Here is a 27,616-nt window from a genome sequence, read left to right as displayed (position 1 = left end):
CCGCTCGGGAATCTTCGGCCGCGGCTCGGCAGTACCCCCATCTCCGGCCTCGGCCTCGAGCCCAGGGCCGATCCGGAAACAGCCGAGCGGATCCGGAAACAGCCGAGCGGACCCGGAAGCGGTGAGCGCCGTCACTAGGGAGTGCGGGAATCCGCCGTTTGCGCGGAGGCAATGGCGGCTGCTGCGCCGGCGGCCGCGGGCGAGGATGGCCGGGGACGACGGCTGGGGGCCGGTACGTGAGGGCGCGCCCGTGCACGCGAGGGGCAACGAAGCTGGAGGCGGAGCTGAGCTCGGCAGCCGGCGGATGGGGGATGGTGGGGGGGGACTGAGGAAAGGGGCGGGGCCACCCGCCGAGAAAGAGAGGGCGGGGCCCGGCGCCACCGGCGGAGGGGGCGTGGCCCGACATTCCCGGGGTAGGCCAGGGACAGGTGAGGGGGCGGGGCCAGGTGCGCAGGGGGCGGGGCCCTTGGAAGGGAGGGGTCGTGTCAGGAAAAGGATTGGGTGAACCAGGGAACGGGAAGGGGGCGGGGCTACAGGCGACAACCCGCGCTAGGTGAGAAGGGGCGGGGTAAGGGGCGTGGCCAGGTGAGCGGGTCGGGCTAGGTGAAGGTTGGGGTGCTGCTGTGCTAGCTTGCAGGTCTTGCAGATTTGATGACCTGGGGTATTGGGTATCCGAGTGTGATGGGAAGAGAGCTGATACCTGTCCCCCACAGCACTGGACCCTCAGCCTCAGGAGGGGCCCAAGGTGGAGGCTGAGTCAGGGGAGCTCGGCCGGCTTCGGGCTGAGCTGGCAGGTGCCCTGGCGGAAATGGAGACCATGAAGGCGGTGGCAGAGGTGAGCGAGAGCACGAAGGCAGAGGCTGTGGCTGCAGTTCGGCGGCAATGCCAAGAGGAGGTGGCCTCGCTGCAGGCCATTTTGAAAGGTGAGACAGGGACTCCAAGACTCCCACTCATAAGGGGAGTGGGAGGCACTCCCACATAAGTGGGTGGGAGGAATGATAAGCTATAGAGTGGGTTAGCAGGGCTACCAGCACAGGGCAGGCCCGTGGGCCCAGAGAAAGGGGCACCCTTTTGGTACTGACATGGAGGTGCCGCAAGTGCTAGCCCCACTCCATCCCTTTCAGCTAAGTTTCACTCCAGACTTCTACCTGTTCCCTTGCTCAGTGTCATTTCTTGTCACTCACTGGCGACTGGTCAACCCTGAAGATGAGCAACTTATGTTTTCTGAACCAGCATCATTTGAGCCTCTGGGTTACAGACTCAGCCCCAGGCCCAGTCACAGAGTCTAATGCTCTGGTTTCCTTCCTTCCCCAGCCACTTCTACACACACACACACACACACGCACACGCACGTGCACTGACTTCCCTCTGTCCAGCTTCCATTCTTTGTATTGGGATGCATCAGCTCGTGTTGCCTCAGATTCCCTGGCTTTTCTTCTTTCTGCCTTCTCCTTTGGGAGAACAGCCTCTGAAATAGCCTCGAGATCTTCTCACCCCTCTGCTGCTGATGATGTCATGCTCTGGTGGGGTCCTCAACTTCCCGGGACTGTTTCCTTCTCACAGGTCTCCCTCTCGAGTCTGGTCTGGCCTTGGTGTTGGCTTCCAGAGGAAACTTCCCAAAATCCCATCCCACCATGTTACTTTTGTAACAGCCACTCCTGGCTCCAGATCTCTCCCAAACCCTGTCTCCCACATTTCAGGATCCCCATTCCACCTGTCTCCTCCTGCAGCTCACCCAGTTAGCTACTTCATGTTTGTTCTTTAAATAGATCTTTGTTATTTTTTGGTGTTAAATAGATCTTTTTAAAAAAAAACTCATAGTGGTGTAATATGGGTTAAGTTGGGGGTGGGTACACTATGGTGTTGTACCCTTACATTACCTCAAAAATATAATAAAAAATAAATTTAAAAAAATCTTTGTATGTAATCTCTAAAATAAAAACGTAAACTCACATAGAGTTATTTTAAAGGATATGTTATGTCTCTAAGAGAAACTGTGTCCTAAATAGCTCACATTTATTGAGTTACTTATTATATGGCACTGAGCTAAATGCTTTATGAATATTTAATCTTCATAACAGACTCTGTAGGATAGGAACTGTTATCCATTTCCATTTTACAGAGGAAGCTCTAAGGCCCAGAAAAGTGAGCTAACTTGCCCAAGGTCACACAGCTAGAAAGCAGCAAAAGATTTTAACACAGCTGCTCTGGCAGCAAAATCTTTATATGTAATGCTGGTACATGTTAAAATAACTATGCAAGTTAAAAATGCTACTGCTCCACCCAACACCACCTCCATCTCTCACTGACCAGCAGAATAAATACCAAACTCCTTGGCATGGCATTCAAGGCCTGGGGGGCTATTCACTGCCATCCTCCCCTTTTCCACCATCTCCCCACCATGCCCCAGACTTGCCATCCACTTTCTCACCTCTGAGCCTTTGCTCCTGCTGGTCCTGCTGAAGTATCCTTACCCTCCTCTACACCTGCTCGTGGCCTCTTCTGGCCAGGCCGACAGAGTGAGGGACTGACTCTTTCCTCTGGCTCTGCATGTCCAGGCATGAGCCTCTCTCAGCTTCTCACGCTGCTTCCCCACCACTTCCACGGCTGCCTTCCCCACTGTATGATGGGTTTTTGGAGTCAGGGTCTCTGTTTGGTTAACTTTTCTATATCCAGAACCCAGCAGGCAGTCTGGTCTACAGTAAATATCTATTATTAGTGATTGGTATTGGTGCACAGTAACAAGAATAGGTATCATATCTTCAGCATTTGTTATGTACCAGCAAGAAAGCTGAACCCCTTTTTAGATATCAGCTCTTTGATCCTCTAACAAACCAGCGGGTTATCATTAGTGTCCCCACTTTGCAGCTGAGGACACTGTTGCAGGAGGCTACTTGATTGTCCAGGACCAGCTTGCCACTAAGTCCGCTGTCTTAGCCGCTGTGGTAAACTCCCTGGCAGAGAGCATTAATGATGGAGAGCGCATTGACCCTCCCTCTCCTCCGCCCATTCTGCCCCACCAGACTCCATCAGCAGCTACGAAGCCCAGATCACTTCTCTGAAGCAGGAGCGGCAGCAGCAGCAGCAGGACTGTGAGGAGAAGGAGCGGGAGCTGGGTCGCCTGAAGCAGCTGCTGTCCCGGGCTCACCCCCTGGATTCCTTGGAGAAGCAGATGGAAAAGGTTGGGGGTGGGGATGGCCTGCCCCTCCACATTTGGAAAGATGTTGAGGCAGCCAAGGGTGACCAGAGAGGGGTTTGGTGTCCCATTTCCAGATCAGGGGGAGCAGGGAACCCAGAAATCATGCTGGCTGTAGCACGGAATTACCATGACTTACTGAATGCTTGGCTCCATACTGGGCGAGGTCTAGCCCTTTGTGTACCTCCAAAATTAAGGGAGGGCATGTAGGGGAAGGGAGCTGACACTTGAGGATACCTCTCCTGCACGAGACACCATGCTAACTGCTTTGAAGACTCAGTTTCCCCGTTCATTCCCCTGTAATAGAGGCCCACTACTTCCATTTCCCAGATGAGTCCAAAGAGGCTCAGAGATGTTCAGCAGTTCTCCCTGGGTTACGCACACAAGATGAAACAGAGATAAGATTTAAAAATCTAAGCAGTCTGGTTCTACAGTTTCGTTCCATATCCACTGGTCTATCACCTTCTTGGTGATTGCTGTTATTAACAATAAGAGGAAGCACATATTACCAAACGCTGCATCTTTCAAGGGGAGACTCCTCACCTCATTCAGTCCTCACAGCAGCCCTGGGGGGTGGGTACTCACCTTATTTTATGCAGGAGGAAACTGCAGCTGAGGGGCATGGAGTAAATGGAATGATGGAAAGATAAAGATCAGCACAGGAGCCCAGGAAAGGAAAGCTTCCAGCCCACAGCTTCCCGGCAAAGGCCACCACTGCCTCAGAGTGTCCTCACAGAGGAGTCCCACAGGGCGGCCCTGTGAATTAAAGCCACCTGCTGCAGCACAGGAGTCAGGCGGTTCCCGTCCTGGCCCGACACTGCACTTGACACGGGCATCTACAGAACATGTATTCCAGGGCTTCAAAGGGGACCAGAGGTGTTTTGTTTGGGCCACTCAGGCCCTTGCACCTGCCTGTTGCAGCTGTTCACGGAAGAGATTTGGAGGACTAAATGGGGCTTCTTTGAGGCTGGTTTTTAAGGGCTTCAAGAGGTAGAAATGAACTGAAAGTGAGTGGGTGGCTGGCAGATCTCTGCCTTGGACAGCTGGCAGATAGCAGGGCCCCTCACTGACCTCGAGCTTGTGGAAAGAGAAATGGCATCATGAGCCGTTTCAGATTTGACTATTAGGTTAGAGGAGCCTGTGTGACATCCAAGTGGAGATGTCCAGAGGCTGTTGGCCATGTGAGCTCGGCAGGATCCCGTCTGAGAGACATTCAGGACTGATGTGGCAGCCCAACGAGTTTTTAGGAATTGGGCTCCTCCTATATTGTTTTGCCACAGGTACTTTATTGCCTCATGGTTCAAGATGATTGCTTGAGAGCCTGCCATTACGTCCACATTCTAGCAGCAAGAGTAGAGTACATCCTCTGCCTTTAGGGACTTGCAAGTTGCACCTGGCACATCTGCTTACATCTCATTAGCTAGAACTTAGTCACAGGACCTGCTTAGTTGTAGGGAAGCTGAGAAATGTAGATGGTATTCTAGAATTTAGGCTGTGTGCCCAACTAGAACTGTGAGGTTCCTTGATAAAAGAAATGGATTTAGAGGAAGAAAAGTATGGTGAGCGAGCGGACAACAGGAAGACACAGCGTGAGGTCACATGACCTCACGGGGTCTCTGCGTTCTTCTAAGATGGGGGTGGACAGCGCCTTCTTGGGAGGAATAGAAGAGAAAGCACTGAACAGGCCCAAGGGGTTTCCCGGTCGGGAGTGGGGACAGCCACTGCCTAAATTCCCCCTTCCTGCAGGCCCACGAGGACTCGGAGAAGCTGCGGGAGATTGTGCTGCCCATGGAGCAGGAGATTGAGGAGCTGAAGGCGAAACTGCTGCGGGCAGAGGAGCTGATTCAAGAGATCCAAGTGAGGAGGCAGCCAGGGGTGCTGAGGGGAGAAGGGGCGCCAGAATACCCCGGACCCCCAGCCTATTCCCTTCCCCTTTTTCCTAGAGACGACCCCGGCAGCCTCCTTCCCTGCATGGCTCCACGGAGCTGCTGCCCCTGTCCCGGGACCCGTCTCCCCCGCTGGAGCCTCTCGAGGAGCTGAGTGGAGATGGGGGGGCGGCCGCGGAGGCCTTTGCCCACAACTGTGACGACAGCGCTTCCATCTCCTCCTTCTCCCTTGGCGGTGGGGCCGGCAGCAGTGCCTCCCTACCCCGGCCCCGCCAAGGCCTAAGCCCCGAGCAGGAGGAGACAGCCTCGCTGGTGTCCACGGGCACCTTGGTCCCCGAGGGCATCTACTTGCCCCCTCCTGGTTACCAGCTGGTCCCAGACAACCAGTGGGAGCAGCTGCAAGTGGAGGTGAGTAGAGTGGGAAGAGCGGCCCGTGTCCCTCTCCTTTAGCAAATGCTGCCGAGTAGCTGCCACTGGGCCCTGCTGGGGGTCTAGTGCCAGCGAGCACAGGGCAGGCTCCCTGTGGAGTCAGGTAGACGGGTCAAGGAAATGCTCTCTCAGGGAACCAGGCACGCCAGGCAGGGAGGCTGGCACGGACCGGGCAGGGGGGCTAGGAGGCAGGCAGGCAACTGGGCCGCCCAGCCCCACACCAGTCTACTCTCTCCCTGGGCTCTGGCGTTCGCTCATGACCTCACCTCTTCTGTTGCCACGCTGCTCGTCCTCCCGTAGCTGCCTCCTGAGTGATGCCACCTTTATAGTTCTGCCTCTACGGTGCAGGTGTGCCCACTTACTCATGCCCACACCATAGTTCAGGTGTCCACAATCAGGCCCGCATGCCCCAGGCTCACGCTCCCAAGCGCCTTCTGCATTACTGCAATTGAGGCTGCAGGTGATAGCCACAGAAGCTAGTGGCGCAAAAAGCCTGACCAATTCCTTTACCCCACACACGGTGAAGAAGGAAATGCCTCCACCCTCCTGGTGCTACCTCCTAGGGAGGGAAGCAGACCCAAGCCAGTCCATGGGAAGATGAGCTCACAGTGGGTAGAGACTGGCAGTGCAGGAGAGCAAGACCTGCGTGGGGAAAATGAGGTGCTTTTCAAAGCTTGGAGACAGAAGCAACTGCAAGTTCAAAGGCCCACATGATGCCCATGTGTGTCTGAGGACCAAAAAGGCCACCACGGGGGAGAGAGATGAGCTCGGAAAGCAGACAGGGGCCTGCGTGGCCCTAGGTTTGTGATGGGGACCAGTAGGGAGCCTGTGTGGGTTTAAGGCCAAGAGAGGCCTGCTCTGCTTTAGGCTTGGGCTTCGGTGGGAAAGGACATAGTGAGGGGAGCGGGCAACTGAAGCCGGGTGGCTGGTTAGGGGAGGCTTGATACACTTTAGAAGGAGTGCCTGGGACCAGGAGATGGCAGCAGAGATGGAGAGAAGAGGACAGATTTAGAATCCTCTTTGGCGGTAGAGCTGGCAGGGCCTGCTGCTGGGTTGCTAGTAGGGAGTGGGGGAAAGAGAAGAGTCAGTATCAGTTCTAGGCCGTGGTGTGAGCTGCTGCACCCATAATGTCACCGTTTGCTGAGATGCAGGAGGAAAGGTGGCAGAGGTGGAAACTGAGGCCAGGGTCTGTGGCAGGGGCGGCAGCTGCAGAAGGATCTGGAGAGCCTCAGTCGTGAGCGAGATGAGCTGCAAGAAGGCTTAAGACGGAGCAATGAGGACTGCGCCAAGCAGGTGGGTCCTGCTTCTGCTCCAGTTCCCACAGTAAGGGCTCCGGCCGCCTTCCTCCTCCTGGGCCCGGACCTCATCCTCACCCCTTCCTCCCACAGATGCAGGTGCTCCTGGCCCAGGTCCAGAACTCAGAGCAGCTGCTGCGGACCCTGCAGGGGACCGTGAGCCAGGCCCAGGAGCGGGTTCAGCTGCAGATGGTGAGGGCTGGGGGGCGGGGGGAGAGGGGAGGAGCGTGATGGGAATTGGCTGAGGGGGACACCTGGTAGGAAAGTTAAGGCACCTGACCTGCACCCCAGCCATCGGGGCTGTACCCTGGAGTTGGGGCCAGGTGAGTAAGAGGGTTCCAGGGCACCAGGTGCTGGGCCAGAGCAGGGCGTCTGCGGTCAGACAGCACCCGCCGTGACCTCCCTGTGTGGTCATGAGCTGATCCCTCCAGCTCAGAGCCTCAACCTTGCCTCAAAACTGAGATAATCTAACCTAGCTGACAGAGCCGTGAGGATTCAAAGCAAGTTTGCAGGATCAAATGCTTCCCAAGACTAGACGGGAGGTATAAATGATGAGTTGGGCCAGGTGGGAGGTAGGCAGCAGACCCCGACCCCCGCCCTGCTGCTCACCACCATGTGGGAACACGGCTCACTGCTGCCAGCTTGTCAGATTTGTGAAGAGGAGCCAGAGACCTGGATGTTTTTTGTGTCGTCTTTAAAGTTGGCAATTAAAGTCAAAGAAAAAGCCACGTGGACCAAATAAAACACCTGACGTGACCCGTGGCTGCCACTGTGTGGCCTCCAGCCGAGAAGGGTGTTTGATGAACCTGGGAACAGAAGACAACGAAGGGTGTTTCTCCTTGCTCGGCAAGGAGGCAGGAGTGGGCTTTCTGACGGTCAGCACCGTGCGAGCAGAGTTCAGGGGCTGACCTTACAGGACACTGGAGACACTGCTCGCTTTCATCTCCTCACGCTGTCCATCCCCAGGCGGAGCTGGCCACCTCCCACAAGTGCCTGAGCCATGAGGTAAAGCGGCTGACTGAAGAAAACCAAGGGCTCCGGGCTGAGCAGCCGCCATCTGCTGCCCCACAGGGCCTGGAGCAGGAGGAGGGCCCTGAGGAGTCACTGCCCAGCTCAGTGCCGGTAAGGGGTGAGCTGCTGCTGAGAGCCTGGGGCCACCTGTCAGCCCTGCTCCTCAGGCAGAGCAAAGCACTGGGACCCGGGGGCCCAGGGACAGGCCCAGGCAGTGTCTGTCACCTCAGTTTCCTCCCCTGAAAAATGGGACCATACTGCCTTCCAGCATTGGCATGAGGAGAAAATGAGCTAACAGAATGCCGGATACAACGGAAGCAGTGATTTAGTTTCTTATTTTGAAGTGATGAGATCCACACAATTGAATTCCCATAGTCTTTGGTTCATAACAAGCTCTCATCATCAATCCGTGAGTGACCTTGGTTGATTGGCTTTTTTTTTTTTAAAGATTTATTTATTTATGCATACAAGAATTGGGGTACAGGTCAGAGGTGTGGGGGGGGGGTGAGAGGATTCACCAGAGACAGAGTGGGGAGCTGAACAGGTGGATCTACTGAAATACACTGCTGAGGGGAGCAGAAGGTGAGACAGGGGAGGTCTGCTGCGCCATGTGGGTCAGCTCCCTGGCTGGGGATGGAACTCGTGCTGTAGTGGCTGTGGACAGCTTCATAGTGCTGCGTCTGAACCCCTTGCACCACCAGGGAGGCCCTGATTGGCTTTCTTGATAACATAGATCATCTTGAGCCCTTGCCTACCCTGAGAACTGCAGCTCCCATTTCTTGGGTGCACCCCCATATTCCTTGGCTCTGTCTACCGTCCTCAGCATGATCCCCTTGCTGCTTTTTAGCATTGTTTTCATTACATGTCTGCCCCCACAATGGAGTGCTAGCGTTAGCTGATTTTAATCTTTATCAAAAGGTAACTTCCCGGCCCTGTCCCTCAGCACCATTCCCGAGGGCCCTCCACTGCAGCTGCCGTGGCTGTCCTTGTCCCCACTCCCGTGATGGGCACCTGGTCATTGCCCTTCCGAACACTTTTCTTTCCCCACCCCACGGTCCCCATCTGTGGCCTCTGCCCCTCCGGCCCCCTCAGCAGGCCCTCACTGCTTCCAGGAGCTGCAGCAGCTGGTGCGCCGCACACAGCAGGAGGCGCGGGCCCATCAGCAGGCCCAGGAGCACAAGGCTGAGCGCCTGCGGATCGAGATTGTGACGCTGCGGGAGGCGCTGGAGGAGGAGACGGCAGCCAGGGCCAGCCTGGAGGGCCAGCTGAGGGTACAGCGGGAGGAGACAGGTGAGGTGGGAGAGGGCCCCCCCATCCCTACTCCCCGGAAGGCTGGGCTCCCCACTGGGGCGCCAGGAGTGGGGAGAGGAAACCGTGCCAGCTTGTCGGATTTGTCAAGGCCTTGACCACTCTTTCTTTCCTTTCCACACAGAGGTGCTGGAAGGTGAGTATGGGCTGCAGCCCCGTGGCAAGCAGCTGGCGGGGGTGGGGCAGGAGAGCGGGCGTGGGCCTGATATCTGGCCCCTGCCTGACTTCCCAGCCTCCCTGTGCAGCCTGAGGACGGAGATGGAGCGTGTCCAGCAGGAACAGAACAAGGTGAGGCAGAACTGGGGCCAGGCGGGGGTGGCGGGCTCGGGGTGGCAGTGTGGAGAAGGCCCTAACCGGCCCCTCTTGCCCTTTGTGTCTCTGGACCAGGCGGCAGGAAGCCTGCACTGAAGAGGTCAGAGTGGGGGTGGTATAAAAGGGGATCCCCCGTCTACAAGTCCCCTTTCTTTGGTCACACACCCTCATCTGGCTGAGCCAAGGCCCCAGCGCAGTGTCCTGCTCCCCCAGGCCCAGCTCACAGACCTCCTCTCAGAACAGAGGGCCAAGGTGCTGCGGCTGCAGGCTGAGCTGGAGACCAGTGAACAGGTGCAGAGGGATTTTGTCCGGCTGTCCCAGGCCCTGCAGGTATGGCCTGTCCCCTCCCCACCTGGCTGACCTGACTCCAGGTGACTTGTGCTGGGTCTTGGGAGCCTAATAGAGGGCATCCTCTTCCTCCTGGGACTGGCACGGGCTGTCTTCCTGAGCTCTTTCTTGCTCCCCAGATGTCGATCTTGTGTGTGCGTGTTTGTCAGAGCTGAAGCCCCTGCCCACACTTCCTCAGGCTCCTCTTTCAGGACCCACTTCTTTCCTGGAACCCCATTTCTCCAAGGGCAGGGGTGGGAGGTGCCCCTGGGTACAGTGGTCACAGGCCCTTGCCCCTCTGGGGACTGGGGTAGGGGCTGCGTCTCTTCACCAAGGGCCCCTGCTTCCCTTGCCGGACCCCGCAGGTGCGCCTGGAACGGATTCGTCAGGCGGAGAATCTGGAGCAAGTGCAGAGAATCATGGATGAGGCGCCCCTCCGGGACATCAGAGACATCAAGGACACCTGAGGCATCCGCGGGGGAACCCACCTGCCCAGGGAGACTGGTTTTCTCCACTGCAGACCATGAGTCTCAGGCTTCCGGGGTCTCAGGCTCGTCTTCTCCCTCTATAAACTGGGGTTCGGTGGTGGGGCTGCTACCGCCCTGTCCCTCCAGTGCCTCTTCCCAGGGTGGCTGGGCCTTTTGCTTTCAAGGATGCCACCTGGGCGAGGGGCTCCCCCAGGAACCAAAGGTGCAGGTGCAGCCCTGTGACTTTCTGGCTGTCCTGCTTCACGCCCCCCAGCCAGACGCACAGCCTCGCCAGGCACGGCCAGGCCCCTTCCCCGGGCACAGCCAAGCCGTGAGGGGTGGTGGAGCCTCCAGTCCAGGTCAGCCGGGTCCCTCCACATATGCGCCCCAAGACAGGCAGCTGCTTTCTGGACTGCATGACACTAAGATGCTTGTGCCCCAGGATGCAGGCCCGAAGATGCACACAGAGGCAAGGCCAGACTTTTCTGTCATTTATTTTCAATAAATAAGCAGCTCAGCTCAATCGGTCGCCTTGTCCCTGCAAGCCCCATGGGGTTGGGGGGGAGAGTTTACAAGGGCAAAAAGGAGGGGAGAGGGGAGGAAAAGGGAAGGGGACATTGTGTTTATAAACAGAAAAAGTTGGGGGGAGTCAAGGGAACATGGGGGTTGTGCCACAGCTCTGGCTGAAGATGCATCACTATGGGGCGGGGGAGGGGCGGAAGGGCTGGTTACTTCCTTCTTTCATCTTCGGGATCTGGAAGGAAGAAAGGGAAGGGATGAAGCAGGTGGTGGGGCACAGGCGGGGTCAGGAAGTGGCCCCCCCAGGTCCCCTGTCCTGGCCCCTGGCATACTCACCTGGAAGGTCACCCAGGCCCTCCCCGTACTCACCTGGGTGCCCAGATCCCACTCCTCCCAACCACTGCAGTCCCAGCGGCAGACAGCTCAGCGCCAGCCAGCGCAGCGCAGCGCAGCCCAGCAGACACCGGGGTGCCAGGGGCGGGCAGTGCGGAGCCAGGGGGGGCGGTGGCCCACCCGCCTGGAAGCGCGCCAGTGGCAGACAGCAGTGGCTCCAGGTGGAGCCATGAGCGCAGGTGGAGTTGCGAGCGCAAGTGACCCTGGGTGCAGAGGGGGAGACAGGAGGGCGGGAGCAGCAGCTGGGGGCGAGGGCAAGAGGGGGCGTGATACCTGTGACACGGTCAAAGAGATGGAGGAGGGGGGAACGGGTTATCCTACGGCCAGAGAGGACAGAGACAGCCGTTATCGAGGGAGGAGGAGAGGTAGGCCTGAAGGGCCAAGAGGGCTGAGGAGGCGGTAGGGGGCCAAGGAGAAGGTCTGTACCAAGTGCCGAGGGGTGGGCAAAGGAGGAGCGGGGACCCTGGTCCCAGGGGACCAAGGACACACCCACCTGAAAGGGAATGGGGGCAGGCGCCTTCGCAGCGCAGGGCACGGGGGCTGTGCTCAGGGCCAGGGTTGGCGGGGCCCGGAGGAAGGGAGCAGCTTACCCTCTAGATAGTTCCGGGCAACGAACTTGAGGAGTTCGTCCAGTCCGATGACTGGAAGGGAGATCTTCAGGACCATGAGCCACTGGGTTACGTCCAGGGGCCGGAGCTTGAAGATCATCTGGGGGGCAGGCACGAGGCAGTGAGAGGATGTACCCCCTCTGGGGAGGGGCAGGCAGAGGCCCCTAGTTGACCACTCCCTCCTCCCTGCTCACCGGCAGGGGTTCCACATAGAGGATGAGGAAATGGAGGGACATGGAGAGACAGATGGAGCCCACCAGCCAGATGTTCACCCAGGGTGGCATCCGCACGAGGGACTGGTTCTCAGACAGGCTGCAGGGGGAAGCCAGGCAGAGCCAGGGTGGGAGACATGAAAAGAGAGCAGTGGTGAGGAGAGGCTGGAGGACGAAGCAGCGGCCTCGGGAAGGTGGGGGGGTTACCCACCTGTTGAGGGCATTGCACATCTCGATGGTGACCAGCACAGACAAGGCCATGGTCATAGGCTCGGGGGCCTCAAAGACCTCACAGTCCACACCCTCAAAGTCAGGGCTTTCCTCGTTGCACTGCATGAAGTGAGTCTGCAGGGGAGGGAGAGGAACTGGGAATCCCACGGAAGCCTCCATGTCACCTGTGGGTGCCCTCCCCCTTCTCTCTCCACCCTACCAGCTGGCTGTAGGAGACATGAGGCCCATCATCCGCATACAAGAACCACCAGGCAGCAGCCCCCACAGTGGCTGCACCCACGTAGCCTGAGGTAGAGAGAAGATGGGAGTCAGGGGTATAAGGGGACCACGGTCATGAACAGTGGTCCCAAAGAAGGACTCAGTCCCGAGGGTTGGGGAGGACTGTGGGGCCCCATCCTGCTTACCCCCAATTGCCAAGTAACGGAAGAAGAGCCAGCCACTGATAAGGGGCTCCTTGGGGCTCCGGGGGGGCCGGTCCATGATGTCCAGGTCTGGTGGGTTGAAACCCAGGGCTGTGGCCGGGAGCCCGTCAGTCACCAAGTTCACCCACAGCAGCTGCACGGGGATCAGGGCCTCAGGCAGCCCCAAGGCGGCCGTCAGGAAGATGCTGCCGGAAGGAGGTGATCGCACATTCACCCTGCCTCCCAGACCCGTGGTCCTCCCGCCAGCCCGAGTTCCTCCTGGATGCGTGCCCACCCACCCGGCTGCTCACCAGACCACCTCGCCCACGTTGGAGGAGATGAGGTAGCGGATGAACTGCTTCATGTTGTTGTAGATGGCGCGGCCTTCCTCCACAGCCGCCACGATGGTGGAGAAGTTGTCGTCGGCCAGCACCATCTCAGAGGCAGTCTTGGCCACGGCAGTGCCAGAACCCATGGCAATGCCAATCTCAGCCTTCTTCAGGGCAGGGGCATCATTGACACCATCACCTGTCTGAGGGAAGAAGCGGGGCCACTTTCATAACCCCTCCTTGAGCCTTCCGGGGTATCTGAACCGCTCGCTGCCTTCTGCGCATCTCATCAGGGTCTGGGCTCAGCCCCGCCCTCTCTGGACCCCAGGTCCCAACAGGCACAAAAAGGACTGCCCCCCGCCAGACTCCACCTGTGCCCAGCGTGGGCCGGCCCAGGCCTCCTCACCATAGCTGTGATCTCATCGAAGGACTGCAGAAACTCCACGATCTTTGACTTATGGGAGGGCTCGACGCGGGCAAAGCAGCAGGCGCGACGGCAGGCATCCCGCTGATCAGCCAGGGGCAGGTCATCAAACTCCCGGCCAGTGTAGGCTCGGTCCGTCACCTCCTCGTTCTCTCCGAAGATACCAATTCGCCGGCAGATGGCAATGGCTGTGCCCTTGTTGTCCCCGGTGATCATGATTACTCTGATGCCGGCATCACGGCACAGCTGGATAGAGCCTGTGACCTCCTTGCGGGGCGGGTCCAGCATGCCCACCACGCCAACGAAGGTCAGGTCGGCCTGAAGAGACAGAGAGCCACAGCGTCAGGGAGGGGCTTGGAAAATGGACTCCTCCCAGGGGCAGTGGGGACATGGTAAGTGAGCAAGGGCAGAGCTGACCCTAGGCCTAGAATTCAGACCTCAGCAGGGCCTTTGAGACTGAGGAAAGTTTCTTATTCACATGTGAACCTGCACTAGGGACAGACGGTGTCTTTCAGAGAATTTGAGCAGGAAGTTATGGGGATGGTTTCTGCTTTTAGCAGGTCCACTCACTTCCTGTCCAGCTTTGAGCAAATCCATGCTACCTGCAGGGGCACAGTCTCCCCTTGCTAAGATGAGGGAGTACTTTGATGCTATGCAGACAGCCAGTCCGCTATAAGGTAAGGAGCTTGTGCCAAAATGCAAGCTGCTTTTCGCATCAAGAGAATCTCCCCAGAGAAGACATGTCAGCTGAGCCTGACAATGAGCTTAGAGACACAGTAGACATCTGCTCTGGGCAAGTGTCCCCTCACAGAAAGGCCCAGGGATCACACACAGCAGCACCAGGCTAGATGATCCCCAAGGTCTCACAATAACATCCTGCCATTCCAGGACCCGTGACAAGGTGGCAGAGGTGAGGCACCAGGTCTAGGACCACGGGAAGCTGGGTTGCCCACCTCATACTCCATGAACCTGGCGGAGTCATCCAGGATCAGGTCCTCTCGCTTGGGGGGGGTGTCCCGGGTGGCCAGGGCCAGGCAGCGCAGGGTGTCCCGGCCAGTCCCCCACTCCTTGATCACAGACAAGATTTTCTCCTTCGCTGGGCCTGTCATCGGCACCCTGGTGGTACCCACTCGCACGTAGTTACAGCGGTCGATGACCCCCTCAGGGGCACCCTAGGAAATCAGAACATTCAGAGACCATGGCCTGCCTTGCAGGACACAGGGAGACAGGCTCAGCATTAGGAAGAGAGGCACATTCCGATTTCTGACCTTGACAAACATTTTGTTGCCCACAGCAGCCCGGGAGGATTTGGCTGGAGAGCAGTAGACAGACATGGACTTCCTGTCCCGGGAGAACTCCAGGGTGAACTCCTTCTTCATTAGCTGACGGATCACCTGGGAGCCAGAGGGGGCAAGTGGGGAGGGAGGGGCCAGATGTGAGATGGGTGGGAAAAGAACCACGATGCTGCACTACAAGGGAAAGTCCCAGAGCCCTTACAACAGTCAAAAAGGATCTGGGGGTCAGAGCGCACCCCATACTGAGACTGAGACTAAGCTAATTCTGCCTACAGGAGCAGGGGAGTGAGCCCCAAGGCTAACGTGGCTACTGTCCTCCAGTGTCCAGCTTAAAGCGCAACAGAAACAGGAGGGCCCAGTGTGCGGTGGCGCGAGGAATGTCCTAGAGTCTGAACCGACCAACAGGGTGCAAGTGAGCGATGGCTGCTGAGCAGGAGAAATGTGCTGAGGCAGGAGTTTCCACTTTGATCAAACTGTAGTTTAAATTTAAATAACTGGGCCTCCCAGGTGGCGCAGTGGTTGAGCGCTGGGCTGAGAAGCTGCCCGCAGCCTCTGTAGCACCAGTTCAATCCCCAGCCGCCGGGTGAGGGTCCCACATGGCGTGCAGACCTCTCCTGCCGCCCGCTGCTCCCCTCAGCAGTGTATTTCGTCACTCTGCCTGCTCTACATTCCACTCTGGCTCTGGTGAATTCTCTCACCCTCCCGCACTTCTGACTGTACCCAGTGCTTGTATAAATAAATAAATCTTCAAATAAACAAACAAACAAACAAATAAATAAATTGAAACAACCACCTGTGTGCTTCTCTAGACATGCGCTATAGCACAGAGCAGAATGGCGCCTGGCACGGGGCACTAAGCACTCCATGCAAGGGCCTGAGTCTTTTGTCACCAGATGCATCATGACTATTTCTCCATAAACAAAAATAACAGGGGCCTCCCCGGTGGCGCAGCGGGTTGAGCACAGCGCTGTGAAAGTGTCCGCAGCCTCTGCAGCGCGGGTTCAATTCCCGGCCGGCCAGGGAAATTCCTACATGGCACGGCAGACCTCTCCTGCCTCACCTGCTGCTCCCCTCAGCAGGGCTTTCTGTCTGCCTGTTCTGCTCCCCACTCTGTCTCTGGTGAATCCTCTCACCCTCCCGCACCTCTGACCGGTACCCCAGCTATTGCATAAATAAAAAATGTAAAAAAAAAAAAAAAACCAATAAAAAAAGTGAGTGGTGTCTACACTATCTGCTTCACAATTCTTAAATTAAGTCCTCTATGGATATTCAGGTTGCTATCGTTTTTGTTGTATTAAATAAAGCAGCGATGGGCATCTTGCATATACAAAAGAATAAAAAAGGTGAGCGAGGTGGGGAATGCAGCACCCCAGAGGGCCTGTGTGGCCATTCAGTACATATTAGCAGCAAGAGCGCAGAGTGAGGGGGTGAGCTGGGCTAGTCGCCTGCACAAGGGGACGTGGAAGAATACACAGCCATCAGTTCCCAAGCGCCAAATCAGATTTGAGATTTGACAAAGACAAGTCACAGCTAGAGACAAAGGGTAACAGTTGGCATCAAGGCTGCCCCTTTATGATGGGTCCCTTGAGGTTTGTGTCCAATTTCATCCATTCCAACTAGGGATGCAGCAGGAAGAACTGACTTAAGTTCATCACAGGGGCAGCAGCCAGGTGGCAGGCCGAAGGAGCGGTGAAACTCCAGGCCTACTCCTAGCCAAAGTCAGCGGGGAAGAGAAAAGCTGGGGGGAGAAGCATCTATTTTGCTGGTGGGGTCTGGGGTACAATGCTGTGTCCAGAAGGGGGCCTCTGCCTTCTAGGATTCCTGGGTGACCCTGACTCACCGAGTTGCAGGCATTGGCCCTCTCCACCTTCGAGAGGTTTCTCACGTCAGTGTTGAATACATTCATCTTCTCCACCAGGGTGGTGAGTGCTGTCTCGGTGGCCTCACCCACCTTCTCATAGACACCTTTGGCCTGAGAGGGCAGAGGAGGAGGAGGAAGTCAGTGCCCTGGGCTCCTCACCCCTGTCTCCCACCGAGCAGACCCACCTTCCACCTAGAAGGGCAAGGGAACTAGCCACTCCCTTCCCCATGCCTCCAGGAAAGGACATAGACATAGGACCCCTTCCCAGGACCCCTTCCTCGCGGCCTGCCAAGGAGGCCAGAACGCTGAGCAGTTGGAAGGAAGAGAGCTGCCTTCGGAGCAGAGGGGTTACCTCGTTGAAGTCCAAGGAGGAGTCATTGCAGAGAGCACAGATGGTGGCCAGCTCCACCAGCCCATCGTACTGCCCTGCCCGGACTGGCTTATCATTCTTCAAGCTGGCGGCGGTGGGGGTGGCGGTGGGGAGGGGAAGAAGGAAGGGAAAGAGACAGGCAGAGAAGAATAGGGGGTGAGATGCAGAGAGAGCCTGGAGAAAACAGTGAGGGGCAGTTGGGGAGCGGGCAACTGACCAGGAGATGCAGCGGGAGAGAACAAGGTGAGGGAAAGAGGAGGAAGAAGATAAAACCAGAAGGTGGCCCTAAGGAACGGGGCAGGGGTGTGGAGGGGGGCATGAGATACGGAGGAAAGACTTGAGGAGGGACTTACACCTCTCCTTCTGGAGCGTAAGTGGAACCAGTGATAGAGAACTCGTTCAGGACACAGGAATCTCCGTCCACCTTGTCAATGATAAACATCTGCAGGGGAGAAGGCACCATACAGATGTCTAATGCTCCCAGAGAGGGGCCCTGCTCTTAGTGGTGAGCACCCGCTCTCTGCCCAGGTCTCTGGGCAAACTCACCAGCTTCCCACCACCGCCCCCTCACCTGGCCTTTCTCCTCTTTGCCTCCCCCCCCTCTCCTACCCCTCCCTTGCCATCATTCTGTGTTCTGTGTTAGTGGCCTTACAACAAAAGTCCCTGCAGGGGCCACCGGAGGCCCCTTAGATCAGTCAATAAGACAAGGTGTGCACAGCATGGTATGGTGGGGACTGCGGTGACCAGTCTGTCCCTTAGCACAGGGCCCAGTGACAGTTCCAGCTGCATGTGGCCAGACTTTCCAGTTTAGCAGGAAGAGCTAGAAATTCAAGTTATTTTCCTATGAAATCTCTTGACTTTCAAATATGGCATCCATTTGTGTTTACGAAACATGACAAGAACCGGGCTGCAGGAGCCTGTGGTCTGGTTTTGAAGCCTGTGCTTTAGAGGATACCACGCCCGGAGGGAAGCAGCCCAGGGCCAGGGCTGTTCCAAGACAAACAGCTCTGGGCCTCCCTGGTGGCGCAGGTGGTTGAGCTTAGTGCTGCGAAGCTGTCCGCAGCCTCTGCAGAGCCGGTTTGATCCCTGCCGGCCGTGGAGATACCCATATGGTGAGCAGACCTTTCCTGTCTCGCCCGCTGCTCCCCTCAACAGTGTGTTTTGGTCGGTCTGCCTGTTCTGTTCCCCGTTCTGCCTTTGGTGAATCCTCTCACCCTCCCGCACATCTGGCCTGTACCCCAGTTCTTATATAAATTTTTTTTTAAAAATCTTTAAAAAATAATTACCAAGACAAACAGCTCTGGGGTCAAGTTAGTTTAGGACGTTCAGGATTAAACAAAGCACAATCCATCCTCTTTACAGCCAGTCTTCTCTGAGGCTTTCAAATGCCAACAGGTATGTTGGGTCTCCCCAAGGGATTAGGGATACAGCCTTTCTCACCCTGATCTGGCCACATAGCCCTCTCTTCTCAGAACACCAATTGATATTTCATGCTACTCTGCAGAACTCTGCTTAGGGCAGCGGTTCTCTGCCTGGAGTCCATGATCAGTGTCCCGCTCCCCAAGAAGCCTGTGATCTTGGGATGGCAAAAAAAAAAATTAAGTCTTTTATTTCGTTTTTAACTGATATTTAGCGCTTTCTTCCAATTATGAATGCAGGCAATGGTCCACATTAGTATTAGCAAAACTTGTGATTTCGCCACCAATATGATCATAGGCATGTTCCTGTCACACTGTAATGTTGCAGGTCTTTCAAAATAGCATTTACACTCATCACTACTTCAATATTATGGAAGTTCATACGCCCACTACCAGAACCTGCTATTTAATGTGCCACTAAAAATAAGAAAGCATAGATAGATAGTACCAAATGCAAACTTTGTTTTTAAAAGGTTTTGGTAGCAGGGCCTCCCTGATGGCCTAGGGGTTAAGTCTCAGCGCTACCACCTCAAAGGCTTAAGTTCAAAAAAAAAAAAAAAAAAAAAAAGGCTTAAGTTCAAACCCCCACCAGGGAGCTGACCCACATATGGCATAGCAGACCTCTCCTGTCTCACCCGCTGCTCCCCTCAGCAGTGTATTTCAGTAGATCTGCCTGTTCTGCTCCCCTCTCTCTCTCTGGTGAATCTTCTCACCCCCTACACCTCTGGCCTACACCCCAGTTCTTGTATGCATAAATAAAAAAAATCTTTAAAAAAAAGATTTGGTCGCTATATTTCAATCATTGGTTTCCTCTATAATCTGATGATTTTTTAAAAGATTTTTTTTAAGATTTATTTATTTATTTTATACAAGAGCTGGGGTACAGGCCAGAGGTGCAGGAGAGTGAGAGGATTCACCAGAGACAGAGCGGAGAGCAGAACAGGGAGATGACCAAAATACACTCCTGAGGGGAGCAGCAGGCGCGACAGGAGAGGTCTGCTATGCCATGTGGGAATCTCCCTGGGGGGCTGGGAATCGAACCAGCGCTGCAAATGTTGCAGACAGCTTCATAGCACTGTGCACCACCAAGGAGGCCCCCATAATCTGATGATTTTTTTTAAACAGAAGCCTATGTGTTTTGTTTTATACATTTATAATAGTTTCCAGACTGTCTAAGAGTATGAGGCACAGAAAAGATGAAGAACCCTGCTTTAGAAAATTCTGTTCTAGATGTAAAAATATATATAAAACAAAAAATATAAGAAAAAAAGAAAATGCTATTCTAGACAAACAGGGCCAGAGCCCCCAGGCCCATCATGGGGGGCCATTCTGGAGGGCAGCCTGATGCACAGGCTCCACACTAGACAGAGATTTGGGTTTGAAACTCAATTCCACTACTTATTATACGTATTGTGCACTGAGTCTCCCAGGGTCTCAGCTTCCTCCTCTAAAAAATGGGGTTAATGAGACTCCCCAGATGGGGCTGTTGTTCAGAACTAGAGGCAACCACGCAGGTGGTGTCTGGCACACCGAACATAGCCAGAGGGAGCTGAATGGCCAGGGCAGAGGGGCCTCTTGAATCCCTTTCACAGCAGGCAGGATGGCATTCCCTCTGCCCTCTGAGCATTTCCCAGGCCCAAAGGAGAAGTTGCCAGTGATAAAGGGGCAACCCCATCTTGGGAGGGCACTTTCCACCCCAAAGGCAGTCTGCTGACCTTGCAGACAGACATCTGGTTGGTGGTAAGGGTGCCTGTCTTGTCGGAGCAGATGACAGAGGTGCAGCCCAGGGTCTCCACAGAGGGCAGGCTCCTCACAATCGCGTTTTTCTTTGCCATGCGGCGTGTGCCCAAGGCCAGGCAGGTGGTAATGACTGCAGGAAGGCCTGTGGGGAGGGAGAAGAGGGATAAGGGAATAACAGTGGGGGAAGGAGGCCCCCCAAATCCATCGGGGATTTGGAAAAGGGGTCCTTGTAGATGAGATTAGAAAGTGGGAAAATAGATATATATAGAAAATATAGAAAATAGAAAATATTTTATATTTTAAAAATAGAAAATATATATATTTTTACATCCCATACCTTCTGGGATGGCAGCCACAGCCAGGGCCACAGCAATCTTAAAGTAGTAGATGGCACCTCGGAACCAGGAGCCCCCATGGACGGGATCGTTGAAGTGGCCAATGTTGATAAGCCAGACGGCCACGCAGATGAGGGAGATGACCTTGGATAGCTGCTCCCCAAACTCATCCAGTTTCTGCTGCAGGGGGGTCTTGTCCTGCTCCGTAGCGGCCATTTGGTCGCGGATCTTCCCAATCTCGGTGCTCACGCCGGTCGTGGCGACGATGCCCACGGCCTTGCCGGCTGCGATGTTGGTGCCCTGGGAATGTGAAAACAAGGCCAGCAATCAGGCAGGCAGTGACGCTCATACCACACATGCCCAACAGCAGGCTTCCTCTTGCCCCCCGCCGCCATGTGTCTCCCAGGCCAGGCCTCCAGCTGCAGCGCACAACAGCCAGCCCTGGAAGGCTCACCGAGAAGAGCATGTTCTTCTTGTCCTGGTTGACAGCTCGGGGGTCAGGGACAGGGTCAGTGTGCTTGATGACAGATACAGACTCGCCTGTAGAGAAGGGGCTTTCAAATGACATCATGTCCTTCTCCCACACTTCCTACCTCTAACCCGCACCCTGCATGGCAGGACAGAGCCCTGAGGACCAAGAAACCATCCTGGTTGAGTTCTGGAAGAAGTCATTGCAGGCAAATGGGAAATTCACTGCACTTAAAGAGACCTTGACTTATGTCCCAGCTTGATCATTTCTAAGCTGCGTGACTTTGGGCCACTTAACCTGTTTGCTCCTCTGTAAAACAGGGACGGTAATATATACCCTGAGGAATGAGGACCGGTGAAAGTCAAAGCAGCTGCCTGGTGTGAAAGAACACTGTCAACTGTGCAGCGCATGCTGGGGAGGCCCCTGCTGGGCACCTTGAGTCCCTCACTGAATGGCAGTGCTCAGAGAGTCAGCCTGGGCCCGCCCAGCCTTGCCTCTTTGGACCACGGGGAATGCTCACGGGCTCATCACCGTCTCCCAGTGGAGAAAGAGGCAACTACTTTCTTAAGTGCATCCAAACCCCCAGTTCGAATCTATAGTTGCTCACATGGTGACTTTTGAGGAGACAGGGCAGCTAAGCTGTTTTGCTGCACGTCCCTGTGAAGGGGTGGGTGGAGGACCATCTGCAGGATGGGCACAAGCCTCGCGCTATCTCCCACATCCCATGTTTCAGGCTGTGACAAGGAAGCTGAGCTGAGCAAAGCTGACATCAGAGCCGGCGGGGGGGGCGGGTGGGGGCGGGACTGACTACTGGGGGTACTCCTGTGTCCACCTGTAACGTCATCCCTGTCTCTGCCCACCCAGCTCCTCCCTCGTCAAATGTGCATCCCACTTTCCCTGATGCATCCCACCCGGGCCCCCAGACCTGTCAGGATGGACTGGTCAACCCGGAGGGTGGTGGACTTGATAGAAAGGATTCGGATATCTGCAGGGACTTTGTCTCCCACTGTGGAAAGAGGAGAGAGGAGTGTTGTCAATTGAGAAGAGAGTTTTCTTCCTTAACACAACCAATCTTTACAAGTGCCTTGCCTCCTCCTTCAGTCTCAGGAGGTCACCCTGGCCTGCCCTCCTGTCACTAGATAGAACTCAAGAGAACAGGGTACCTCAGGTAGACATTGCATTAGGGGAAGAGAATGAAGTGGAATGCTGGGAAGGTGAGGAGAAAATACAGGAATTGAGAAAACCAGTGTCAGCCAAGATAAATGGTGCAGCAAGGAGGAGAGAGTGAGCAAGAGGGAAGTGTGGGAAAGGAAGAGGCAGGAAGAGAGGAGAAACCCACGGGCCCTGGTCCCTGGACAGAAGCCACATGAGTGAGCTGGGGAGCCAGGCAGGAGAAAAGGGTAGGGCTGCAGGAAGCAAGCAAGATTTGGGGCGCAGGGGAGTCATTACAACCCCACCTCAGAGAGCTGAGTAAGAAGGCAGGGAAGATCGAGGGACATGCACAGATGGGAGCAGGTCAGTATGGGAAACCACCCCGGGGATGGCCTGTGGGTGTCCAGCAGACTCAGGGATCCTGGAGGGGGCAGAAGGCCACCCAGGGCCTTGGCCACATCTTGCTAGTCCATGGATGGGACTAGGGACAGGGTTCCACCACCTTCCTTCCCCTGTTTCTAAGGTTCTTCCTCCTGTGCCAGAGGAAGCTGACCAGGAGGGAGGCGGCCAGCGGTGCAGTCGGGCGGTGCACCCTGACACCCAAGCCGAAGCGGTATTTATAGACATTCGTGGCACTGACTCCACTGCCACCGTAGCAGGACGGCCCAGTGACGGGCACTGGGGGCTTCAGCCCATGTGCCCTCCCCCTCCCCGAGCTTCCCGTGGTGGGACATGGGTGCCTGGCCGAGGGAAGCAGGCCCAGAAAGAGACATTCCCCTGTGCCAGTGGACTGCAGATGTGGCACGGCCTGTGCAGGGCAAACGTGAAAACCGCTGAAGGGGCAGAATCCCAGTCATCTCAGCCACCACCCCCACTCCTCCCTGGCCAGGCATTAAGTGTCCCTCACCAGAGAGGCGGGGCCCTCCTTGAACTCCCCTCCTCCCAAGTCCCGTGCTCTCCTCTGGGGCCTGAGTTTCCCTTACATGGCTGGGGGCTTGAGCCTTCGGCCTCCCTCCTCCCTTCTACCCTCACTCTTTCCCCTTTGAGAGGCCTCAAGGACACAGAGGTCAAGACTTAAAGCTGACCAAGCTTGGGGGTGGGTGGAAGGAGAGGGAAGCCAGGCCTCGGGAGGGGGTGGAGATGGGGCCATTGGCAGCGACTGGCTTCCACCTGTTGCTTGCAAGTGCTGGGTGAGAAGAGGGGGAGCAGGGGGTCTGTCTGCAGCTTCAGGGACAGGACTGGCTGTTCCTGCTGAGACTCTGACTGGGAGGGGGTGCTGTGGCCAGAGTGCCCTGGAGTGACCTCCTGAGGAGTCTGGGAAGGAAAAGCAGAGTCTCCACCATCCTGGCTACCTCCTGGACACCAAGATCAGGGCCCACCAGCCTCCACCCCCAACACATGTAGCTTGGCCTCAAAACCTGAGCCCTTTGCATCACTCACCAGCCACCTCCACAATGTCCCCAGGGACAATGTCTCGAGCCTTGATCCTCTGCACTGACTTGCGGTCAGCCCGGTAGACCTTCCCCATCTCTGGTTCATATTCCTTCAGGGCCTCGATGGCATTCTCCGCGTTACGCTCCTGGGATGACAAGGCGGAGGAGAGGAGGGTCAGCAGAGGGAGTAAGGTCGAGGACTGGGAAGGGACTTGTAGGGAGGGCGCGGGGAGAGGTGAAGAGCTAGAGGAGCAGGGTCTAGAGTCCCAGGGGGAAAGCGGCTACCACAGAGGTGGAGGCAGGTGGCCAGTCATGGGGAAGACAACCTCCGCCTGAGGACAGGGGTCTCTGGGTGAGGAAACCATTACAGCGGAAACAGGGAGGCTAGGAAAGAGGAGTCAAGGAAAAGCAGAAAGCTGGGGACAGGAAAAGTCAAGGGTGGTAAGAGAAGAAGGATCAAAGTAGCAGGTACTGAACACCAATCGGGCCTGGCGCAGAGCCGGGGTTTTGTGGCCCCTGCTTGTTCAAGTTCGCCACGCCTCTGCGGGGCAGGATCATGATGCTCATCTTATGAATGAGAAAAGTGAGGCTCAGAGAGAAGGAACTTCTCTGACAGTGGGAACGCAGGCCTCCCACCTCTAGCACTCTGTCCCTTTTTCAAACTGGGCAATAGGACTAGGGAACAAGGCAAGTCCAGGGGAAGTGACGGAGGAGGAGAGGGAGAGGCAGCGGGAGGTTGGCCTCGTGTTCAGCGCTGGGATGTGAAAGAGTGAGGCTGGGCCTGCGCAAACCTGCCAAACTCCCACGATGGCGTTGGCAATGAGGATCAACAGGATGACAAAGGGTTCAACAAAGGCAGTGATGGTCTCTTCGCCTTCCTCAAACCAGGCCAACACCTGGGAAGCAGGAGGAGGGAGAATAACAGGTAAGAAAGCCCCTGTGGTAAAAAAGGAAGTGGTGGAGAGAACAAGAGCAGGTGCAAAAGGTACAGGGCATCATGGGGGTTCTGCAACCCCTTCGATGAGGTGCTACACGCTCCAGGCGCTGCTCTTTTTCAGTGGGAACAGGTGGGCACAGGCAGGCACAACTCGGGAATTAGCTGGGAATGCTTTCAGGTTTCCCTGGCCAAGTGGTTGGCTTGTAAACAAAGTTCAGGGAATACCCAGGCCAACTACCCCCATGGCTGCATCCATCTTGGGGAGCCAAAATTCAATAGGAAAAACCCTGTGGTCCTCACGGGCGCTGGCCCACCCATAGCCCTCCCCCACAGCCCAAGGCTGGGAAGCTCCAATTTCATGCGGGAGCAGGAGAGGCGGGATAGTGTTACGGGGCCTCCTGTACACACCCCACCCCAGCTGTTGCCACTGCCAGGCAACAGCCAAAGGCAAATGTCAAGGAGCAAATCTGAGAAGGGGGAAGTGCGGTCCAGCCAGTTAGTACTCAGGGGCCAGCTGGAGGTTTTTTTGCCTCCAGTGGTCGTGGAGCAGCACTGAAGTGTTAGAGAGCCACCCCAAAATGCCCCAGACAGAGGAGGTGGCAGGGCCTTGAGGAAGGGGTGGGGGCAGCCCTCAGGCTGTGAGGGGCCTGGGGAAGGAGGCGGGTCAGCAGGGGGTGAGGCGGGAGACCCCATGAGTTCCACGCCCGAATGGGGGCGGGGTGGGGTGGCGGGTCTGAGAGGACTGGGCCGAGTGGCTGGGAGTCGCCCTCACACCAGCAGCTCTTTGCCGCCTCCAGGAGGGAGTCTCCGTCTGAGCCAATCAGCGTCGGGAGGGCGGGGCCGGGGGGCCGGGAGGCTTGGGGATTGGCGGAGCGCAGCCTGTGCCCCGGGGCATGCCGGGAATAGTGGTGGCCCGGGAGCAGCAGCCCAGGCTGAGCCCTCAAAGCCCTTGAAGTTGCGGGGGAGGCTTAGCTTCAGTGTTTTGGCTGAGAACGCCCTGAAAGCTTAAAATAAAACCTGCTTGCAGGGTGTGGGGGGAGGGTGGCGGAGGACGCAGTTCAGCGGCCCCCTACCTCCCTCAGTTATGGTCTGTAGTGGAGGATTTGGGGGCTAGAGGACTGATGAGTCCAACACCCCCAGCCCCCAGCAGACTCTCCAGATCCCCACAAACTACACCCCCAGCCAAACCCCAGGATGCCTTTCCGCACTTACGAAGGAAATGCAGGCGGCCAGGAGAAGGATCCGCACCAGGAGGTCTTCAAACTGCTCTACCACCAACTCCCACAGGGACTTCCCTGGGGGAAGAGGCAAGCAGAGGGCCCCCTAGGATTAAGGTCTAGAGGATGAAAGTGTGGGACTCCAGCCTAGAGCGGGAATGGGGTGATAGGCACCTTGATACCGACAGAAGGGTGGAGGGAACTTGCCAGGAGTCAAAAACAGGCTCCCAAAGTGATGGGCAGTTGTTCAAGGGCTGGATATCTCAAAGAGAAAGTGCCTGGAAACTTCTGCCCCCAGCCAGACTCTAACCTGTGGGGAGGGCCGTTTGTCCTGGGAGTCGTAGGGAGAAGGGAGTGGGGTACAGAGGAGACGGGGTCATTGATGAGAACTCAGGGAGTCCAGTAACTTACCTTCCTCAGCCGGGAGCTCTACCCAGGGAAAAAGAAGAAAAGGACATATTCATTTGGGGTTCATTCTAATACTACCCCACCACTACCACCAGGACTTATGCCTAAAGTAAGGGCACCAGGCCACCAAAAGGGCATCTGAGGTTCACCAAGGTCATCCCATAAAGCCTCCCCAAACTCTGAGTCTCAGGGCCCTCCCCTCCCCTGCAATCTGTAGCATGAGCCAGTTCCTCCCTGGGGTACTCTGGAGGTAGCGCCCCTGTGTGCATCTGCGTGTGTGCATGTGTGTGCGCTACAGTGCTATGAGAGGGCCCTACCAGTCTCCTCCAAGGGACACTCACCATTGGGGCCGTATTTCTCCAGATGCCGCTTAACTTGGTCCGGGGTGAGGCCTGTTGTCTCGCTTACCCCAAAATGGGCCAAACATTCCTCTGTGGTCTTGGAGTGTGCGGCCTCCATTGTGCTCCCTTCCTGGGGGCCAGGGGGAGGTGTGTTCCTTCTAGGGGGACTCTCACACGTGGGGGGCCTTCCTCAGTGTGTCCACCTGCCTGTTTGTCTGTGTTTCTTCCTTTTCTCTCCTACCCCCCCAGGTTTTTCTTCCCTCCACGAAGCTCTGACCCCCGTCCCACTTGCAGCAGCCGGCCACCCCCCCAGCCCCCAGCAGGTCCTTATGAGGGAGTAGGGGAGGCCAGGCTCCCCCCTCCCCCAGGTCAGGGATTGGCTGGCTGAGACTCCAGCAGGAGGGGTCAGGAGAGAGATATTTCTGCTGACAGAGGGGGAACAGTGGGGCTGCAGCCTGAGATGTCACTCACGAGGGAGCTAAGGTGGCTCCAGCCCCAGGGGAGGGGGGCAGGGAAAGACACTGCTTTCTGTCTTCTGCTGTGACTCCTCCCCCAACTGCCTCGACTTCCTCAGTTACACTTAATTTCCTATTCCTGTTCTTTCCCTGAACTGACTCCTCTCAGACCTTCACATTCACTCCCCTGGCACCTCTTCCCAGTTCGCCCAACCTGACCCCGTTTCTATTGCCACAGTTCTCCTTCCTCCTCACCTACTTTACAGAAAAGGTAGCAGAGATACTCCAACTTTTAGGGGATCGAAGAGAAGAAGGACATCCTTTGAGGGCCAGAGGAAGTGGCTCTAGAGGAACAAGGGGAAGTAGGGAGCGAGAGGGTCAAAGGGACAGGGCAGAAGATGGTAACTCTACCCTTGGGAGGGGTTGCCACAGCCATCAACAAGGGATTTAGTGTCCAGGCCCTGTGATCAAAGCCAGGACTGCCTGTCTCTCCCCTAAACTCCCCCCCCATCATCGCTCTAACTGAGCCTCTGAGAACATGGCCTTCAGGGTTCCCCCATCCCCGACAGGGAATCCCCCCCCCTACAAGAAAATGGGATACCCAGGCAGCTGGGTAACCCAAGAGGCTACAGAATGTGCTGATGGCAGAGAGGGAGAGATGTCTCAGGATGGGGGTAGGGTCACCCCAAGTCATGTATTGAGGGTCACCTCACCCCACACTGTGCTCTTTAGCCCAGGGTTTACAGAGGTGGTGTGTGGTTTGCAATGCACTCTGGTCCCGAGTATCTGTCAAGGGTACTGAGGTGTGCAGTTGTGTGCTCAACCCCACTGGAAGAG

At 56.3% G+C, this 27,616-nt stretch overlaps 2 protein-coding genes across 3 annotated transcripts; one reads left to right on the top strand and one right to left on the bottom strand.

Annotated features, from left to right (window-relative positions):
* Positions 1-171: 171 nt before the first annotated feature.
* On the top strand, positions 172-10,254 carry RABEP2 (rabaptin, RAB GTPase binding effector protein 2; the record flags this gene model as incomplete). Its single annotated transcript, XM_084249796.1, has 12 exons — positions 172-232; positions 714-923; positions 3,024-3,181; positions 4,943-5,053; positions 5,140-5,490; positions 6,709-6,804; positions 6,900-6,998; positions 7,773-7,928; positions 8,930-9,107; positions 9,358-9,413; positions 9,651-9,767; positions 10,130-10,254. 12 exons carry the CDS (start codon positions 172-174, stop codon positions 10,229-10,231), a joined length of 1,695 nt encoding a protein of 564 aa, XP_084105922.1. The 3' UTR covers positions 10,232-10,254.
* A 459-nt stretch (positions 10,255-10,713) lies between these two features.
* On the bottom strand, positions 10,714-26,565 carry ATP2A1 (ATPase sarcoplasmic/endoplasmic reticulum Ca2+ transporting 1). Of its 2 annotated transcripts, XM_084249795.1 has the most exons (22): positions 26,325-26,565; positions 25,987-26,004; positions 25,571-25,653; positions 24,213-24,317; positions 23,429-23,567; positions 21,762-21,842; positions 20,822-20,907; positions 20,370-20,667; positions 20,008-20,174; positions 17,228-17,316; positions 16,857-16,959; positions 16,484-16,615; positions 14,617-14,742; positions 14,302-14,520; positions 13,331-13,666; positions 12,907-13,127; positions 12,599-12,801; positions 12,394-12,479; positions 12,175-12,308; positions 11,946-12,063; positions 11,734-11,851; positions 10,714-10,985 (listed from the first exon to the last, which is right to left on the bottom strand). In XM_084249795.1, exons 1-22 carry the CDS (start codon positions 26,440-26,442, stop codon positions 10,960-10,962), a joined length of 3,006 nt encoding a protein of 1,001 aa, XP_084105921.1. In that variant the 5' UTR covers positions 26,443-26,565; the 3' UTR covers positions 10,714-10,959. The 2 variants fall into 2 exon arrangements, with proteins under 2 accessions (XP_084105921.1, XP_084105920.1); XM_084249794.1 differs by lacking the exon at positions 25,987-26,004 and having other exon boundaries at positions 26,301-26,565.
* Between the last annotated feature and the right edge of the window lie 1,051 nt (positions 26,566-27,616).

Source organism: Talpa europaea (genome assembly GCF_964194135.1).
Source record: "Talpa europaea genome assembly, chromosome: 12".
NCBI classification, from domain to species: Eukaryota; Metazoa; Chordata; class Mammalia; order Eulipotyphla; family Talpidae; genus Talpa; species Talpa europaea.
Note: the sequence above shows the minus strand (reverse complement) of the source record. Positions and strands in the feature narration are given on the sequence as shown.